Source organism: Papaver somniferum, chromosome 2, assembly GCF_003573695.1.
Source record: "Papaver somniferum cultivar HN1 chromosome 2, ASM357369v1, whole genome shotgun sequence".
NCBI classification, from domain to species: Eukaryota; Viridiplantae; Streptophyta; class Magnoliopsida; order Ranunculales; family Papaveraceae; genus Papaver; species Papaver somniferum.
The window spans coordinates 65159666-65180832 of NC_039359.1; the positions used below are offsets into that span (position 1 = coordinate 65159666).

At 34.7% G+C, this 21167-nt stretch overlaps 1 protein-coding gene, 1 long non-coding RNA gene and 1 pseudogene across 2 annotated transcripts; 2 read left to right on the forward strand and 1 right to left on the reverse strand.

The window, feature by feature from the left end:
* Positions 1-1450: 1450 nt before the first annotated feature.
* On the reverse strand, positions 1451-3638 carry LOC113353430. The gene is made up of 3 exons (XR_003361283.1): positions 3284-3638; positions 2678-2830; positions 1451-1785 (listed from the first exon to the last, which is right to left on the reverse strand). It is a non-coding gene; the product is annotated as an uncharacterized LOC113353430 (long non-coding RNA).
* Positions 3639-9284: 5646 nt separating this feature from the next.
* Positions 9285-13708, forward strand: LOC113347875 (glutamate-rich WD repeat-containing protein 1-like). The gene is made up of 12 exons (XM_026591561.1): positions 9285-9433; positions 9571-9725; positions 9838-9916; positions 10007-10174; positions 10304-10402; positions 11435-11603; positions 11713-11819; positions 11951-12090; positions 12194-12266; positions 12869-12987; positions 13145-13262; positions 13362-13708. Exons 1-12 carry the CDS (start codon positions 9386-9388, stop codon positions 13509-13511), a joined length of 1425 nt encoding a protein of 474 aa, XP_026447346.1. The 5' UTR covers positions 9285-9385; the 3' UTR covers positions 13512-13708.
* A 98-nt stretch (positions 13709-13806) lies between these two features.
* Positions 13807-16958, forward strand: LOC113347876 (annotated as a pseudogene).
* Positions 16959-21167: the final 4209 nt, after the last annotated feature.

Here is a 21167-nt window from a genome sequence, read left to right on the forward strand (position 1 = left end):
GAAGGTGCAAGAATTTTCAAAACATCAATTTCAACTGTCGAACGTATTTGGAGACGATCAAAAGAAAATCAATATGGCCCCCGACGTATCTCCTAGAAAACCAACGTGAGTTGGTCGCAACCGTGTTGAAATTGATAAAAACAAGGTACTAACAATTCTATACCGTCTTCGTACTAATATTCAAACATTTGCGGAAGCTACGGAGATGGCAAATTCAACATTTCATAGGAGGATCAAAGAAGGCAAGGTTAAGCGACACTCACGTGTAGTAAGAATGCATAAGAATGCTTGATATAAGTACTTTCGTTTCTGGACCAATTTTTAAGGATATGTTTGATCACGTACATCGGGTTTTTCATGACAAAAATGTCTCATAGATATGATCTTCTTCTCGATGAACCCAAACCTCACCGTGCGTGTCAAAACAAGAGACTCATTCCCAGAATTATGTTTATAGCTGCAGTTGCACGTCCTCGGTTTGATTCGTTTGGGAATGAAATTTTTGATGCGAAAATTAGTATTTGGCCAATAGTAGAACAAAAGCCGGCACAACGAAACAGCAAAAACAGAAAAGCCGGTACACTTGAAACCAAACCGATTGATCCCATCAACCAAAAGGTTTCAATGCGGTTTAAGATCAATAAAATTCTATCGCAATTCGAGCTAATTAAATGGCCTACAGATTTATATTCAACAAGATAATACAAAGCCCTGTATTGATAAATATGATGCGGTGTTTAAGGAAGCGGCATCAAGGGATGGGTTCGATATGCAACTCATAAGTCAGCCTCCAAATAGTCCAGATATGAATACTTTAGACCTTGGGTTCTTTGTTGGTATCCAAAGTTTACGACATCGGGTGGCTCCTGAAAATATTGATGAGCTTATTTCCGCGGTGTAAAGTGCTTTCAATAATATGTCAGCTCGCATTCTCAATAGGGTCTTCTTGTCGCAACAATTATGCATGCGGGAGGCTTTTAAATGTTGTGCGGAAATCGATTATGATTTGTAGCACATTGGGAAGCAGAGTTTAGAGCGCAATGGTAAGCTTCCTTTGCAAATTTCAATGGAAAAGGATCTAATTCATGACATATTGGTGGAGCGCAACATGTTGTTTGTAGGGAAATTTCGAAAAATGCTCTATGTTGTTTGTAGGAAAAAGTCGAAAATGCCCCGCAAAATAAAAGTTCTGGGAAAATGCCCCGCCGTCCGCTTTTCTATCCAACTACAGTTAAAAGGTCAAACCCTGCACATGTGTGCTGTGACACGTGCAAATTAAAAGACAATTATGCCCCTTCCACAAAATTTCGCCATATATCAACGTAAGATGACGGACCACTGAAGATGGAAATTGGTATGATGACTTTATCTGCCTTATCTTTTCATAAAATGACATACGTATCCCAATCACGAGATCTAACCACGTGTCACTGATCAGATGATGGACGGCTGAGGATTAAGATCAACTCTAAATAGAAATTACAAGATTCAAATTCACAAAATATTCACCATTGATATGATCGCTACAAGTATTGTTTCTAAAAAGAGACACAATATCAGTACCAATACATGAAATGACCACCACTGTATTGTCCTAACCAACATGAATATGACTGAGGGATCAAAACAAAACACACCAGAATTCATTAAAATATATATATATATATATATTTATCCAGCTTCCCTATCTTCAAAAGCCATTCCTTTACGGAATTCACCTGGAGTATCTTCAGGAATTTGTTTATTAGGTATTGCCAACATCATCTGCAGGCCCATTCATGTCATCTGCAGACCAAAAAAAAACACCATATGTTACCAATAGGATCTTAAAAATCTAATTTTTGAAAGAAAAGGAAACAATCAGAAATGTATAAGTTGTGAATCCACCATCAACATCTGAAATAAATAGCACATCTATCACAATATCCATGTTCAAACATACATCACATTGAACACATTCATAAATGTCATGTTCAAAGAAAGCAATTTCAATTATTCATGATGTAATTACTCTCATTTCAGCCATCAAAGAACTTGTTGATCTCTTGGAAGTGTCTCTCTTCTCTTGAAAGTTGAAACAATATATAAGAGGGAAGGCATTGGTAATACACGTATAATAGTACTACAAGTATTAGTAGCTAGTACGGCTTAATCTTTGAATCCTTTGTCAAATGATTCTATTTTCTGTCTCCACCCATTAGGGTGTCTAGTCGGCACTCACCACCAGTATGATGCAGTTAGGCATACCAATGTCTCCTTCTGCCAAAAATCCACAAGTTGAACAAAAATTTATTCCTAGTTATTCCCTTTTTCATGAAAATGTTTCTACTTTATTCATTTCGTTGGAGTTAAGCATAGACAAATATAATAATATTGAGGCTATTTAGATAACTCAATCAATTAATTGTCTATATCTGTCAATGGCGGAACAAGGATTTCAGAATGGGGGTGAGGGCTAAAAAAAAATATTTGTCACACCACAGTTAATATTCATCACATACGTGGTCTACATAGTACCATACAATAAGAAAATGGTCAAAACTTGTATAGTTACTACCAAATAGTGAATGAACACAGGCAGGGGAGAATGTGAAAATTATCATGCTGGTGGGTGCAGCGATGAAGCAACATTATGGAAGAAACAACATTAACAATGGATACATGCTTCGGCACATACCTTGTTAGAAGCTCAGATGTATGTATACATAATAAGGAGCCTCATAATACTGCGATTTTCGGGAACATGAACATCAAATCCTCTGCTCATTGGGCTATAAGTCTCCCTGTTGATATGCAGTTTGACATTGGTGGCTTGGGGTAACTTCTTAAGCTGCTAAGACAAAACAAACAAACAAACAACAAAAAAAAAAAAATCTAAGTTTGAATGATTTAATGTTGTTCCTATTGAGTTCTTAAACAAACAAACAAACAACCCATAAATTATTTACTGTCTAAGAACTAACAAATTTTACTGTCTAAGATCGTGAATTCGAAATCCCATTCAAAATCATCTAAGCTTGTTAATCCTACATTCAATTTAATTACCCTAATTTGTATACAAAACAGAAAAATCCCTAACTTTTATGAACCATAGAGATAAAATTTCATTCCATAATCAAATTAACCGCTTACATTCAATTTAATTTACACCCTAATTCATATACAAAACTGAAAATCCCTAATTTTTATGAACCCTAGAAATAAAATTTCAGCCGATTATTGTACTAAAAAATTAAGCATGTAATTTGGGGAAAAAAAAAGGTGAGGGTTTTATTTTACTTACTTGTTTGCATTATATATAGCTCTGTTTTACTTATTCAACGATCAACGAAAGGAAACCCTGACTTCTACTGCTCCTTCTTTCTTCTTTTAATCACCAGCAAATTGGCCTCTTGCTTTTTTCGTTAACTCGGCATATCCCTAATCATCACACACCTTAACAGTAAAATGATAATCATCTCGAGCTAATGAATGAAGAACACAACGTTGCGTTTCTATGAATCTCTCAAACTCGCCTCTTGTTTCTGGTTATGAACATGAAGAGAAGAAGAAGATGGAGGCCGACATATGCTTACAGAACAATAGGTTATTTAGGTAATTCTGCCCCTCGACGATATCTCGTGAGAAGAGATAGAGATAACGACCATTTGGATGGAAAAGGGGACTTTTATTTTGCGGGGCATTTTCCAAATATACGGCATTTTTCCTTGTTTGTATTCTGGTCAAGTCTGGGTACAGGTGTTTTATCTAGCAGTGAAAATCCCATATAGTTCATGGCTATAATTTTGGATCTGTTTTTAGTTTTTTATTTTCTCTTGGAAACATTTTTACTCCTAGTTATTGTTGTTATCTTTAAGTTTCTTTTTCATTTCTAATTTAATTCACATGTTTGCATTCTAATGATACTCGTGAATTTGATTAGGAATGAGTTATTTGTGTTACAGCCCTTTGATATTTGAAGTCTAAATTCATTGCTCAAAATGTAATTGAAACTATAGCTAGCATATGCAATGTTGCATTCACTGATCAGCAGTGGAAATCAAACCAAGATTTCAAAATCAATAGTGTATGTGATTCGTTGCTCAAGTTTTTACTCCTTGCGTTCAGTCTAATTTATGCGTGCACCAACCCAACAACTAAACATTCCTTGCGACTGACAATAAAAAGAGATGATATCAGAATGGGTGGGATTGGGTTAGAAGGTCATTTCTATTTCTTCCGTAATTTGTATTCAGTGTTTAACTGTTACAGTTCTAACAATCTTAATGCAATTCTAAAATGTGATGTTATTCTTATTGAGTTTTCACACGTTGGATGCGTATGTTCTGAAAAGTAAATGACGAATATTTGAATGACGGTGGATGTCAATCTGAGTTGGAAGCATGGAATTGGCAGAACAATATGGCTAAATTGGAGGATGCTTTAATAGGTCACATTCCGATATCCGTTAGAATAAATGTAAGACATTAGATAAATTTCACTCCAAATCTACCTCTAATGAGATCCACATTATATAAGTTGGCTACATTAGGTTTGCCTATCTGGTTAACAGAGGTTGATATCAACAAAAGCTTCGACAAACAAACAAAAAATGCACGAAGCAAGCAGTCAAAATGTAATTGAAACTCTAACTAGATTATGCAATTAATATTGCATTTTATGAGAATATCAGTTGAGGTAAACAGGTAGGAAAAAAGTAGGACCAGTTTTTGATGATGAGTTATAACAGGCAGTTTTCTCTAAAATCACTGCTCAACTCAAGATCATCTTTCAAACTTTTCTGATGTTTTGGAACGCCTTAAGTTTTGTTGTTTTAGAGGGTCTTGAAAATACTGGCAAGCATTCAATTTTTGCTTGAAAGAGAATATAATTACTGTCAAGAAAATACTGGTCTTCAAAATGCTTGCCAGTAATTTAATTTAGACTTCAATAGTTGTGTTAGAGCCCTTTCAAATACCGACAAGCATTCAATTTTAATTTCACATTTTTATTGACAGTTCTAACTATGAATTGAACTACCGAGACAAAATATCCACTGATGCCAAAGGCATGGAAACAAGATAAGAACAACATAATTTGATTAACATGTTTTTGATTAGCTAACTACTGGAACGATATGAACTTAAACTTAAAAGGAATCGAAACATTTAAGTTCAACAACAAAACTTATAAAAGACACTAACTAAACTTAATTAACTTAAACTTAAACATTAAATTTAACAACAACAAGACACGAACTTAAACTTAAAAGAATCTTCCTAAGTAAATTTTGAGCATTTCAGAAATAACATGCTGACGTTCTTGTATGGATATGAAATCCTCATGCATTAGTGGAGTAAAGAAATAATTCATGAAGTCTTGATCGTCGTCGACATATTCCATTGATGAAGTCTCTTATTCGACTACACGATTCACTTGTTGGTATCTCTGACGTATCTTTTCCATCTTCCACTGATGAAAATTTTTCTTCAAGTTGAATACATGATTCACTTGTTGGTATCTCCAACATATCTTTCCCATCTTCCATTGATGAATTCTTTTTTTCAAGTTGAATAAATGATTAACTTGTTTGTATCTCCAACATATCTTTTCCATCTTCCATTGATGAAAAATTTTCTTCAAGTTGAATACATGATTCACTTGTTTGTATCTCCAACATATCTTTTCCATCTTCCATTGATGAAAATTTTTCTTCAAGTTGAATACATGATTCACTCGTTGTTATCTCCAACAGATCTTTTCCATCTTCCATGATCATCTATTATGTAAGTTTAAAGGATGAAGGAGATTAGGAGAAGTTATAGAGTTGGCAAATGGATTTAGCTGGGAATAAGAAATATATAGAGGAGCATCTTATGATTTTTAGTAAGTTGAGCCTACACTATTTTCCAAATTAGTGCATGATATTGAGGCAAGGATAAATCAGGAAGGTTTAGGGAGAAAATATGAAAAACTTCATATAATTTGGAACTTGAAAAAAACACTTCCCTTTCATCTAAAATGGGTCTGAGGGTATGACTTTTAAAAATAGGATTGCATTTCATACTTCTTATCCAAACTGATTTGCCATAAGTAACATTGGGAATATTGGGAAACCAATCTTTTTCATCTGTTTCATATTTCTCTGAGATAACTTCTCTATGAAAAACATATTTTTCAGTAGCAAATCTCCACTACCACTTAGTGAGCAGAGTTGACTTCATCTTCTTCAAATTCTTGATTTCTAAACTCACAAATTTCTTTATCTTGTAAAGAGTGTTCCGAACTTTCCTTTTGCCTTTGTTGCCATTCTATAAGAATTTTCTCATTATTTTATTTTTTAAATTTTTTGCAACTAAAGCAGTCATCACAAATGAAGACATATAGTACCCTAGTAAGTTAACAAGTACATTGTTTATAAGATTATTTTTACATGCTCTATTTAAAGGATTTTTTCCGACCTTTAAGTTTAAATTGAAACTTGTCAATAACCATGTCCCAGTTTGAAATTCCTCCACTTTTTTCTTTAGGAGGCAAACCCAAATAAGTAATTGGTACTTGGTAATTGTTTTGAATAACAATCCAAAATAGAAGAAAACTGAGTTAAATCCTTATTATAGCTGACACCGAAAAGTTAACTCTTTTCAAAGCTGATTTCAAGACCTTTAAGTTGCTCAAAATAATAATAATAATAATCTTAGATGCTTGAGTTGTTCAATGTCAGAATTCAGAAAGAGAAAAGTGTCATCTGTAAATTACAAATGATTGATAGGTTTGCTACCAGCAGTTGCTTGGGATCCTAAAATCATACCTTGCTCTTATGTTTTTTTTTTATCATGATAGAATGAACTTTACCAACAAAAAGAAATAGAAAAAGAGATGAAGGATCCCTCTGCCTAATTCCTTTCTTGGATTTGAAGTAGCATGCAGAAGAACGATTTACCAAAACTGAAAATCTAACTATATCAATACAACACCTTATCCATCTCCTCTATTTTCACCAAAATTCATTTTATCTAGAATCTCATTACAGCTTGTGTGATCAAAAGCTTTTTCAAAATCAACTTTGACCGAGGTACCTGTTTTTTCGCTTCTTATTCTTGAATTTATTAGTTCATTAGCCACAAACACACCATTTAATATTTGTCTTTTATTGATGAATGTAGTTTGTTATGCAGAACTTATATCAGGCAAAATGTCTTTGAATCTTCAAGCTAGTAGTTTGGAAATTATCTTGTACACCATTTGAACAATACTTATTAGATCCTTTATTTTCTTTATATATTTTTATATTTTTATTTGTTTTTTGAATTTTGAGCTATGAAGGTGTTTTTGAGCCCACAATCCAAACAATTATTGTCTAGCAATTCCTTAAAAAATTTGCATAAAATGTTTCTCTAAAATACCACAACAAAGGACATAGAAACTGATGGGATTCATCTGGTCCTGATGCTTCAACTTGACCCAAATTTTTAATTGTATTTAGACATTAATTTTTAGAAACTTCGGTTTCCAACCAAAGTTTTTTCTCATCAAAAAAATAGTATTTTTAAGAATCCCAAAATTCCTTCTTTTAATATATTTTTGATTAGTAGGCATTTCCAATCTAACCTTGATAACTCCAATGTAGCTCCTTCTTTTTCCGTAGCATTTTGTGATGTCATTTTGATTCTGCATATGAACAACCACTTTTGCTCTCCATTTTTCAGTTTTAAGAATAGACAAAGTGCAGAATCTAATCTTGTCTTTCATGAAGTCTTTCATCTCATTGCTCCTTTGTAATCCCATTATTGGTATTCTCTGCAGCATCTAATGTCACAAAAACTTCCTCAAGCTTCCCAATTCTTCTATACAAGTCACCATTTTCTTGCTTGCTCCAGATTCTCAGTTGTGGTTATAGCAATTGTAGTTTCTTACAAAAAACAAAAACCAACTCCATCTGGCACATCAAAAGAAGACCAAGTAGAAGTGATAAAAAGATATAGAATTAGGATGAGAATACCAGAAATACTCACAGTGGTCCTAGTCCTGTCTTTACACAATCACAAACAAAAGCAATGAGATTATGAGAAGAGCGAGGTCTAGATAAAGCTTATTGCATCACTTTAGGAAATTGTTGTTCCCAAGCAACTAAAATTAAAATTACATCAATTCTACTTCTGATGTTAAATTGGTTGTTGGTTCAAGTGAATGCAACTCCATTCAAAGTTAAGTCAAACAATTCATGTCTAGCGATGAACTTATTTAAATTTTTATTTCAACAGTTGCTTCACCATTAATTTTCCAAAATAAAACTCAAAATAATTTTGATCAAGAAAATAGAATTTCTTTGACTCGCACATGTGCGTATAAGCACTAGGCATGGCAAGTGTGTTTTACCCATATAGCTAACTATGTTTCTTAGTTATTTAGTGTCATTCTTATTTTATTTTACCCAATGTGCATGAGACTAAAGGTTGTCTCTTTCATTAACTCATGAAATGAGCAAGTACCATGTAACATCCCACGATTTCTGGCACTAGGATCGAGTCCAGAATCCACTGGGTGTTACAGTTTGTATCAGAGTAAGGTTCCGATTTACTCGGACTGTGCATATAGACTTAACATTTCCTAAATTGTGTTATTTATGAGAGTTGGATTTTCGTTACGATGGAGTAGTTTTGTTTTGAACAACCAAAATGATTTACAAGATTTTACCGGTGGTTTCAAATTTTTGAAATAGTCTTTTCATTTTTATTTATCTGGGGAATGAGTAAATTAACAAAAGTCTTAACCTAAAAATAAACTAAAAATTGAGTTAGCTATCAGATGATTTACATTTGAAACAAAATTAACAATTCGAAAACTGTCCAGAGGTATGTTGCGATTACTTCAGGACAAATTCCTTTTAAGAGGTAAGATTGTCATAACCCGTGTTTCAATAATGGCCTTTCTTTTTGAATTAACTACACAACTTAACTATACAAGTTTGTGTAGTTACAAACATGTTTATCAATTGATCATTGTTACGACATGCTCACCGTTTTTCTTAAAATTTTGAACTTTCGGATATATAAAATATACAATTTTTTTATATTTATTATTGTCGATTTTAGTAAACAGTTGGTTTCGCGAAGAATCCAGTCACTTCGATTTTGCACAAGATAGTTACGGACATGGTTTCAGTTCTTGTAAAGGCCAAAATTGTACCATGTTTGGGTGTTCACCCGCCAAAAGTCGGGTTGGCCCGGCACGATACAGCCAAGAATCCACTACGTTATCAGGACTCATTGTTTTGTTAAGGCCTGACACCTAAACATAAAATTTCCTTTTCTCTACTAAAACCCTACAAACTCTTTCTCGCTTAAACAGTTCAACTTATTTACGCAAAACCCTAATTTTCTCTCTGCTATTCAAGCCGACGAAAATGGCTCGAGGTCTGAAAACCCCTAAAAAGGCCAAAAGAAAAATCAAGGTATTTGCATACTCACTTCTATCAATCTATCAGTATAAAGTTTTATCACTTTTCTGGATTTTTTGTAATTTTTTTTTGGATTTGCTCATTTTAGAAATTAATCGACTGTTTTGGGTTTTGATTTTGGGTGTAATTAGAAGAAGGCAAGTGGAGAATCATCAGCAGCACCAACCGTGCCTGCAAAAGTATGGCAACCAGGTGTTGATAATTTAGAAGAAGGAGAAGAATTGCAGTGCGATCCTACTGCTTATAATTCTCTCCATGCTTTTCATGTTGGTTGGCCTTGTTTAAGGTATAATAGATTGAATTGCAGTGTGATTCCCATCATTTTGTTATAAAAAAGTTTCGATTTTGTGGGTTTTAATGAGTTAAAATTCACCAACAATTCACCATCATTTTTGCAGCTTTGATATTGTGAGGGATACACTAGGTTTAGTCAGAACCGAGTTTCCGCATACTTTGTATTGCGTCGCAGGGACTCAGGTTTGTGTATTGTTATTAGTGTTGGTGAATTGTCATTTGAGGGTATGAGTAAAGTGGTTTTGAGATTTTGATTCAGATTTTGTTTTGCAGGCAGAACAAGCTTCTTTGAATTCTATCGGGATATTTAAACTGTCCAAAATATCAGGCAAAAGACGTGACTTAGTGCCGGAGAAAACTGATATGGAGGACGAAAGTGATGAGAGTAGTGACGAAGAGGAGAATGAAGAAAATGGTGGACCTAATCCTCCGGTCTTGCAGGTAATTTGTTGATTTCTGGTTTGTAAGATTTTTTTTTAAATCTCGGTACTTGAAAAAAATCTTGGTACTTGAATTTTGTTGGTCTACTGGGAATTAACGTAGTTTGGGTTACTTGCGATTCTTTGACAGATGCGGAAGATAAAACATGAAGGATGCGTAAATCGCATACGTGCAATGACACAGAGCCCTCATATTTGTGCTTCATGGGGAGATACCGGGCATGTACAGGTTGGTTTTATCTCTATGAACTATCTCACTGTCTTCAGTTATCTGCTTCCGCATTATAGTGAGCACATTCTTAGTTGCTGAAAAGATCAAACACGCGCTCTACTAATGAAATGCTTCGTAAGTGTGAACATTGTTTAGTTGGCCATTATTTACAACCATATTATACAATAGGATATTTCATTTCTCTCCCTCTTTTTATGTGATGAAAATAGTTGATGGACATTACAGAAGCTCCACTGTGAACAGTATCCTGGAAAACATCTTTTGTAAAACATTGAGTCACAGCTTCTTCAAGCTGATGGTGTAGTAGTGCAGACTGTAGATGGATTCAGATTTAATCTAGTCTAGTAGTGCAGACTATAGATGGATTCAGAATGATTAATCCAATCCCAGGTACTAGTTTTAGATTGCGTCTTATATCAGCGAGTTACAAGTTCTATCTGTGCAAGAGTCGCAAGACATTGAAGTTTTGTACTATTGTCTCTAGATGCTTGGGTTTAGCTTGGCAATCGGTACTAGCAAGCTCAAATATAGACCTGATATTCTTAGTTAGAAATAGTGAGTTACAAGTTGTATCTTTGCCAGAAGTTTGTACTTTTATAAATTCTCTTCTTCAGTTGGCTTCTTGTCTAATTTCGTCAATGGGTTGATGCTGGGTGTGATCCATGAATGTTCTGTAGTTCATCAAGAGTTAAAAATTGAAGCTACCATGTTGTGCTAGTTGATTGATAATATACAAATCTACCCATATTGTTATTAATTGCAGTCATGAAACATAATGTGCGTATGTGTGCGCATTATATGGATTCTGGATATACTTTTGTTCTGTGTCCATTTGTATATAACACGACGCAGTGATTGGGTCAGCTCATTCTTGTTACGTGCAACTGAGTTTATGTTTCATGCTTTGTAATCTTTAAGCGAGCAGATCTATTTTGCAATAACGAATAGCAATAGTGTTCCACATGAAACATGAAATACCTTCAAGGACTTCTCTCTTGACTTTGGAGCACGTTTATTCTTCTTATGCAGATCTGGGATTTCAGCAGTCAACTTAATTCTTTAGCTGGATCGGAAACAGATGTTAGCACTGGAGTATCGAATATAGGATCTCAGGCCCCGTTAATGAAGTTTGGTGGCCACAAAGCTGAAGGTTATGCTATAGATTGGAGTCCTCTTGTGCCTGGAAGACTTGTATCTGGTATAATTGTAGCATATGAGTGTATTCTTTGTATCGTTTTTGAGGATTTTAGGCCTAATAATTCCCAATTAATAGGATTTATTTTTAATTGAATTTTTCATGTTCACAGGGGATTGTGACAGTCATATCCACTTATGGGAGCCATCATCTAATGCAACATGGAATGTGGACACAACTCCTTTTGATGGACATGATTTAAGTGTGGAAGATCTCCAAGTACGTATGCCGACTTGAAGATAAAACCTTGAGTTTTTTATTTATCTCATCACTAATTGGAAGATCTTCGAGTACGGATGCCAACCGGCTTCACTTTTACAATGCGCTTTGTTTCATCATTGTCCTTGCAGTGGAGTCCTTCGGAGCCTGATGTGTTTGCTTCATGTTCTGTTGATGGAACTATTGCTATATGGGATATTCGTCGTAGTAAAAAACCAGCAGCAACTATCAAGGCAAATAAAGCTGATGTGAATGTAATCTCATGGAATCGGTATGTAAAATATATTATTTTTTGTACCATGTTTTTTTTTTAAAGCAAAAAAAAACTTATGATGATGATCTTCTCACATGTTCCTTCATGATGATTTCAATAGGGTGGCTAGTTGTATGTTAGCATCTGGAAGTGATGACGGCACATTTACTGTTCGTGATCTTAGACTGCTCAAGGTAACAATATTGTAACTAATTTAGTAATTTTCAATATGTATTTTATTTGATCTTCTAAAATGTCATGCTAGGAATGAAGGTTTACATGATAAGTTTGATTTAAGTTTTTTGTCTAGAGCCCTCCCTTGCTTATTGCTGACTAATAAGGTGCTTTCCGTGTTAGATTCTTATCTATCTTGCTAATGTTACTTTGTTAAACCATGAGTTTGTGTTTTCTTCTGTTAAGTGTAATGTATATTCTATGACAAGAAACCAAGTTTGGTTCATATTGGCTTGGTAGTAACAACATATTGATTAGTATAATGTTTCAGCCACGTACATCAAGTATTCTAGTAATTTAATCTTCCCTAAGTTTGTGCAAGTTTCGACTTTGGGATAAATCTCTCAATGATCTTCTGTTTTTTGACTTGTAAGATTTACTGTTCATTGGGGAAAGCAGATATAAGATTCATGCTGTGAGTTCTTTATTAACCACTTAATGCGCTTACCAAGCCTTTTGCTTACTGTTTAGGTGTAACTCCTGACAAGAGATGGAATATAAAATTAAAGTGGTTTAATTTGCATCAAGTACTTTTTCTGACTCTTTTTCTCTATTTTGTCAGCCGGGAGAAGAACCAGTAGTTGCACACTTTGAATATCATAAACGCCCCATCACCTCCATCGAGTGGAGTCCACATGAGGCTTCTACCTTGGCAGTTACATCCGAAGACAATCAACTAACGTAAGAGCACTTAATTAAGAAACTGTATCGTTAGATATAAACACTCCATTCCTCCCCCCATATTTTGATAAATGATAGATATATGTCAAGTATGACATGCAGTCTACACTCCTTTCTCCTTATTCTAACGCAACTTTTCTTTAATTTGCCTTGCCAGAATTTGGGATCTCTCGCTAGAAAGAGATGAGGAAGAAGAAGCAGAATTCAGAGCAAGGATGAAAGAGCAAGTGAATGCCCCAGAAGATTTGCCACCACAACTTCTTTTCGTTCATCAGGTTATTGTCCTTTCCCCGTCTCACTTTACACAAACATATTCTTCATTTTCTATTTAATCTTTATTAATATTTGGATTGTGGAATAAATTATTGAAACAGGGTCAAAAGGATTTGAAGGAACTACACTGGCACACACAAATCCCCGGAATGATAATGTCTACAGGTTCAGATGGTTTTAATGTCTTAATGCCGTCTAATGTTGAAAGTACAATTCCAGGGGCTGCTGAAGAGATGGTTTTAATGTCTTAATGCCGTCTAATGTTGAGAAGAACCAACTTCATGAGCAGATTTCTTAGCGTTGCGTCTAGCTGTAGCTTTATATTTTTCTTTTCGTTATTTTTTTGAGTTCTGCGATAGAGTTTACATTTCACAAGACGAAAAATACAGATTGAAGATAAAACGTGTAACTGGATATAATTTTAAGTATGACATTAGTTTTATGCGCAGTTGCTTAATTTAGTCAAAAACCCCTGAAACTAAGAATCTGAATTTCTCCGCTGCAAATTCTGTATCTTCTTTCGAATTCTACACTTCTTGAGGAACTCGTTGACGCCACAAAGATGTCCAGTGTTGCATATGAGTGGGTTGCACAGACCTACATGCAAAAATAACCTACACATCCCCAAAAGCACACCAAATATAATCTCCCCAAAACCATCGTCTTCTCCATCTAAGGTCAGTCAGAACCATCGTCTGAAATCATAGTCGTTTTCTTGATTGTAAGTTTGTAACTCCATGAATCACAATTTGCAACTCTGTTTTTTTGTTTATTCTGAATGAAATTAGGGTTTCTTATGCTTTTTTTGTTTTGTTTTGTGGTTGCAGGAGTTGAATAAATGATGGCAGGTAGAGATAACGGTGGTGGTAGAAGCGGTTATCCACCAGATGGTCCATGTGCAAGAGGACCACCACCACCACCATATCAGGTACCAAGACCACCACCACATCCAGTACCAACACCACCAGTGCCACATCCAGCTATGTTACAAAATGAATTAGAAATGCAACGTGCTGAGATTCAAAGACTTGTAATCCATAATCGCAGATTAATTGATGACCGTATTGGTCTACAGCATGAATTAGGTGGTGCTAAAGAGGAGATACGTAGATTGAATATGGTAATTGGTGATATCAGGGAGGAGAAAGATGCTCATTCTAGAGAATTTATGGAGAAGCTATTGAAACTTGAAGCTGAGGCGATGCAGTTGAGAAATGAAGTTCAGAAATCGAATAATTTGAGGATGGAGTTGGCTGGGCAAGTTGAGAATTTGACACAAGAGTTGGGAATGGCGCGAGCTGATAATCAACAGATACCGATGATGAGAGCTGAGATTGATGGAATGCGTCAGGACCTTATGCTTGCCAGGTTTGTTTTTTCCTGTCTCTTGTTGTATAATGCTTTGGGATATAAGTTTTGTTGTTTTTGAGTGGTAAAAAAAGATGGAAATGATTTGTAGGTCTGCTTTTATGTATGAGAAGAAGGCAAATGCTGAGTTAATGGAGCAGAGAAGGCAATGGAGAAGAACTTGGTTTCTATGGCTCGTGAAGTTGAGAAGCCGCGTGCAGACTTTGTCGGTAGTGATATTACTCATGGAAGACCACCACCGACTGCTGGTATTTTCCTCTGCTAAATACTATTGCATTGAATTTGAAGTAACATATTTTGAAACTGAAATTTTGTTCGTTTTTTATGTTATCTGTATCTGCTGCTTGATTGCTGTGAGTTCTTTTTTTTTTATTGCCAAACAAATTCCCTAGAATGCATTTAGCCATATACCGGGTTGCTAAGACGAACATACGCTGACCAATGAAGTTTTTTTCTGGTCCATATGTACTAAGGCATTCCTCGAGGGAATTCCTTCTTTCCTTTCTTGATTCAATACACCACTGAACCGGGGAGCATGCCAAATTCCTATGCAGTTGTCACTAACTGCATCAGATTTCCTATTGTTTGACTGAATATGCTTTGGATGACTGTACTTAGAGACCATCCTAGACCTTTTTGTTCTACTGGTCTGGATTCAGTGAACGTTTTGTAAGACCGACTAGTTCCGTAGTCCAAGAAGTAGGTTAAAATTCTAAGACCAACCGTAGGCCAGGAAGTTGGTTAAATTTCGCGACTCTTGTCTTCTTTTTTTTACGATGGTTAACTTGCCTCAATGGGTTTATGCATTCACACAATGTTGAACATCCTTATTGATGTTTCTGCTTTTTGAACTATCTTACTAATCTGCATTTTCAAATACCACATTCAATACATGGTCCAGCTGCCTTAGGTCCTACAAAGAAGAACTTCAAAGTATCAGCATCTACATCAACAAATAAACAGAATGGTTTGGGAGAAGAAAAGCAGGGTTCAACTAGTTCTTATAAATGTTTCTTTTGTAAGAAGAAAGATCATATCAAGAAGAACTGCTTGAGGTATCAACAATGGCTGAAAAAGGCTAAACCACAAGTTGATAAATCAACATAAAGTGATTGACTGAGTTCTGAAGTCGACTGTGGTGGTTGTATAGTGTTATGTGTTTAAGTTTTCTTTTTTTATTTCTGTGTTTTTGCTTGAATATTTTAAGGCAAACATGTTTTCAGTTTGTAGACTAGCTCTTTAAGGTCTATCATATGCAATCTAAGTTAAATTCTGTTTGCTATACAGTTCAGTGGGAGCAAGTCTACATTATGTTCACTATATGATGTGTTTGTGTTGTTATGAAATCGATTCTTTGAGATATTAAAGATTTCTTTTGAGATCATAAAGTTAAATCTTCAAGTAGTCTGTTCAGATTGAGCATAAGATGGAGCTCATTTTCAGACCTTGTAGGTATGAAGGATCTTTTTGGGATCATAAAGGTAAATTTGTCCTTTTGGGGTTGAGCATAAGTGGTGTTTGTGTCTCTAATAGTTGGATAATTGCATACTTTGACTAAGCGTCCAGTTATACATGCTCAGTTACCTACGATCATTTTCAGTTACTAATCTCTACTGCTAATTTTTTTTTAAGAGAACCAAAAGAATTTGTTGCTGACCAAGTCGGAGATGTGACAGCTTTTATGGTCTAGCAAGAATTCAAGTTTAGTTTAATAAAAATGAGTTACTGTTAATCTCAGTTAAGTGTTGTGTGCTTTAAGGTTCAGATTATGTACTAAAGCAAAACCATCAGTTTTGAGGGAATACTACATAAAGCCAAGGATGTGTCTTTACCTCATGACGGCTGAGTGGATGAAACATTTTCAAAAAGCTGATATGCTAACATGATACGTATAAGCTTTATAGTACCATGTATTGCTATGATCTTTCAGCCATGTACATCGAGTTTTCTACTAGTGAAATCTTCATTAAGTCTGTGCAAGTTTCAGCTTCGCGGTTAACTTTTCAGTCATTTTCTGTTTTTTTCTTCTTTTGAACTTTTCTGCTCGTCAGGGAGGGGATTCTTGCCATGTGTTCTTTTTGAATGACTTGATATTAATAAGCTTGCCGAATTTTGTGCTTATGGTTTAGATGTAGTTCCTGATAACAGAGATGAAATGGAAGATGAAATAGCTTTAAATAATATCAAGTCTTTTTTCTGGCTATGTTTTTCTCTGTTTCGTCAGCGGGGAAATGATTCACTAGTTGCACACTTCGAATATCAACTCTGCAACACCTTTATCCAGTGGAGTCCGTAGACAATCAACTGATGTAGATACACACTCCATTTTCGCCCCCCGTCTTTTGATAAGTGATATGGGTCAAGTATGAACTGTAGTCGGGATTGATGAGGAACAAGTAGCTCCATTTTCTTTATTTGAATGCAGGTTTTCTTTGATTTGCATTACCAGGAATTGGGATCTGTCCCTAGAAAGAGACGAGGACGAAGAAGCAGAATTCAGAGCAAGGATGCAAGAGCAAGTGAATGCTCCAGAAGATTTGCCACCACAACTTCTTTTCGTTCATCAGATTATTATCCTTTTCCCTTCTCACTTTACACTTTACACAATCATTTTGTGCATTTTCTGTTTTATCTTTATTAATATTTGGATCTGAAACAGGGTCAAAAGGATTTGAAGGAACTACATTGGCATACACAAATCCCTGGAATGGTTAATGTCTACAGCTTCGAGTAGCTAAAAATGAAGATCGAGAGGATGATCTATGAGCTTTCTTGAGCCACAACGAGTCCTATGGAAAGCTGGGTGATGGTTCAGTTTCGGAAGTCATACCCGGACCTTGCGGGTAATGCAGGGACAAGAAGTAGGCTGTCGTTTGAGGTTGATTCATCTAGTTGTAGCCAGAGACTTTAAATATTATTTTTTTTTATTTTTTTTTTGAGTTCTGTGATAGAATTTTGGTTTCCCAACTGGAAAAGTACAGATTAAAGATAAAAGGTGCAACTGGATATAATTTATCTAAATTTTGCTATGAATTTTTCCCCTCTCCGTGGCAAATTCTGCACTTCCTGTTGAGTCTACTTCCTGAAGAACTTGAGTAATGCTACAAATATATGCTAATGCACTTCCTTGCGGCAAGATAGAAGTCGTAGAATCAGACAGAATGGATACAAGCAGACCAACCATTCCGCACTCTACAAGTGGAAAAAAATGATACGATTTCTGCTGGATGAAAACTATATTACTTGCCATTGGTTATGTGGCGACCTTACTTTCATTATATCATGTCATTGATTCACTCCAGTAGAAGAAAGGAACAAAAGACTTCTAAAAGTGGAAAAAGTTAACAGGACGCCGAGTAGTTGCTATTTGAATTCTATAAGTCGAAGCACCAGAAGTTAGTTTGACCAAATAATTTTAAAAGGTTTTATCTATTTGCGGCTCCTACTTTTTCTATTTGTATTAGTGAACAGAGTTCAAAGGTAGGCTTTTCTATTTGTATTAGTGAACAGAGTTCAAAGGTAGGCTTATCTTTTTAACGGGTTTTTAATGAAAATAGAGATTAATGGAGAAGAAAACAAATTATAGTGGTGATAGACATAGTTAAATTTAATTTGACTTTAGGTGGTAAATAGAAAAAAGTAGAATTAAAAAGTAAAACTACTTTAAAAATTTTGATGAGAGTGGGGAATAGGAAAAGTGAGGGTGGTAAATAGGTGGAATCTTTTAAAATGACTTCCAAAACTAAAAAAGTTAGAGCGCGTTTACGTTACCAGAAGCATAAGTCAGAAGTAAAAATTGATTTTTTTTGACCTTTTTGTTTTTAAAAGTCATACTTTTGAATTCTAAAATTCGAAAAGCTACTTTTGCATATGTATCCAAACATTCTATTAACTTTTGTAAAGCATAATGTTTTTGTTTATAACTTTGAAATTGACTTCTACTTATGGCATCCAAACATGACTTCTGGGATTGACTCCTGGAAAAGCACATCTGGTATCCAGACATGTTGAAAAGAATTTTGAGATATTTGTACACATGCTCACATCATAAACACGAGCAATAAGCATCCACCCTGATGTTTGATCAAATATCAGCTTGTAGATTGTCATACAAAACACTATTGTAGTCGGAATGCTGATATATGGCACTACATTGCAAATAGGAATCACATGTAAGATTGATTAACGACCGGCATGACCAAGTGTAACATGGGAGTAACAAAATAATAATAACAGTTAAGTGTGGAAGAAAAATATCCAGCTCATCCTCAAAAGTATTAAACACCAAATTCCAAAACTAATATACAAAATAACCGTAAAACCTTTTCTGTCTGCCTCCCTTCCTTTTTCGAGCTCGAACTACTTCTTTGATCATCTTCTCCATCGAAAGTCAGTTAATACCTCATTGTCTGTAAAGAAACCCTAGCATTTTATTAAAATTGACCAAATAAATTACACATTTATAATTAAATTGACGTAACAATACAGACACTTAACTCTACTCAAAACATCAATTATGTCACATGGGGATATTTACAAGGATTTTGGTCGGCAACCTACGACAAGTGTGTTACAACAAGTGTGTTACAACAATACATCCGCGACGAAAAAATAACTAAGTTGTGTTAGCAGTTGAAGAAGTGAATGGAGTTGTGGATTTACAACCGTGAGTCTCCCCCAATGAAGCTTTACCACGATCTCCACTTCTCTACTCTCCCACTCGTCTACAAATGCCACAAATTACGAGATCAATGTGTTCCACTACCACTACTTTTACAAGTAGGTTCTTCAATATATTCATCAAACATCCCATACTTACGCGAAATATTTTGGATCTGAATTTTACAAAAGTTTTCTCTCAGTTCTAACACTAACACATTGGTTTCAATACTTTCTCTGATATTCCTTCCATAAAATCAACCATTTTCCACCTTTAAGACCGAAGAAAGACTGGAACAACCATTTCTTGGTATATGCTAGGATTGTACAGATTGATCTCTCGAATCTAAAAGTTCTTATACAATACATTTTTCTTAGTAACTCATTTTTATTCCAATACATCATTGCTATCAAAATTGGGCATAAATTTCCCTAGTTTTTCCCTTACTGACAATGCATTATGAATGCATTTCCATATGAAAATCTTAATCCTCTGCGAGACTTTTAACTTCCATGATATCCATAAATTAGCAGTAGCGAGATAGATTCTGATCATTGCTGGTATAGTTATGCAGTTTATCATATATGGATTTAACAGAAAACTCCTTATTGTTAGTCAAAAGCCATCGTAATTTATCTTCAAATTTCCTACCTGGTTTGTATAGGTTTTGATTCTTAGTATTGATTCAACTATATTTATGGGAAAGTTATTTTTAAATTTTTTTAAAATTCCACTTCTGTGTACGAGTTTAAGTATAAGAATTGGTTTTAGTTCCATAAAAAGAGATTAATTAAGTTTTCCTCCATGCATGGTATCCATGTGTCATACCAAACATAAATCAACTTACCGTCACCACCTCCCAGCAATTGTACATGTATACCTTGCATGATGCATTTCCATATCAATGAAGTATTATAGTGTTTTACAACACAAAATGCAGTTATATTACAAAAGTATATTTTTCTTTCAGTAGTGAAGACCATAGAGAGTTTGATTGATTTACAAGCCTCCATGCCAGCTTCGCTAGCATTGTTTTATTCATTTTAGCCGCTTCTTTGAAACCCAGACCACCCATTGATACTGGTTTATAGAGAAATCTCAACATTCCAGGTTACCTCCTCTTGATTCTTTTCTTTCCCGCACCAAAGTCTCTTTGAATTGCATTAATTCTGGGAGTAATATTTTTTTGGAAAAAGAAACATCCCATCTGATAGATAGGCAGACTAGACAACAGAGATTTGTTAAGGACTAACATACTAGCTTGTGCTACCAATATATGTTTCCAACCCTGCATTTTTTGTTCCATATTTACAACAATTTTATCAAAAGTTTTAAATTTTGATCTACCAATGAAGAAGGGAGCCTTAGATAGGAATCCTTTATGTTTATCTTTTTTATTTTAAGTAAGTTGATCATCATCTTTTAGTCACTAAAGTGTAAGGGTACTAAAGAAAAATCCAGATTTATAGAAGTTTATTATTTTCCCAGAGGCAACACTAAATTGTTCAATTATATTCAGAAGGTTCTTACGGATGTATCAAGTTTGCTTTTATGAATAAAAGACAGTCATTTGCGAAGTACATATGTGTGATAGGTTAAATATTTATCGACTTTTTTGACTCCTTTTATGTGTTTAGAACTTTCTTTAAGATATTTCAGGAAGTTCAGTTAATGCCGTAAAAAAAAAAACTTGTACAACAATAATAAGTGGTTTTCATATACACAGCGAGTCAATCCGTAACGGTGTACAAGAAAGCAAAAAAAAAAGAACATAGGTTTTGAATGAAGATAAAGAGGGAGCGATTTATCTCATATATTAAATTTTGTCACTTACAAATCATTTTAAAGAGTATAAATAACATGTATTAAATTTGGTTTT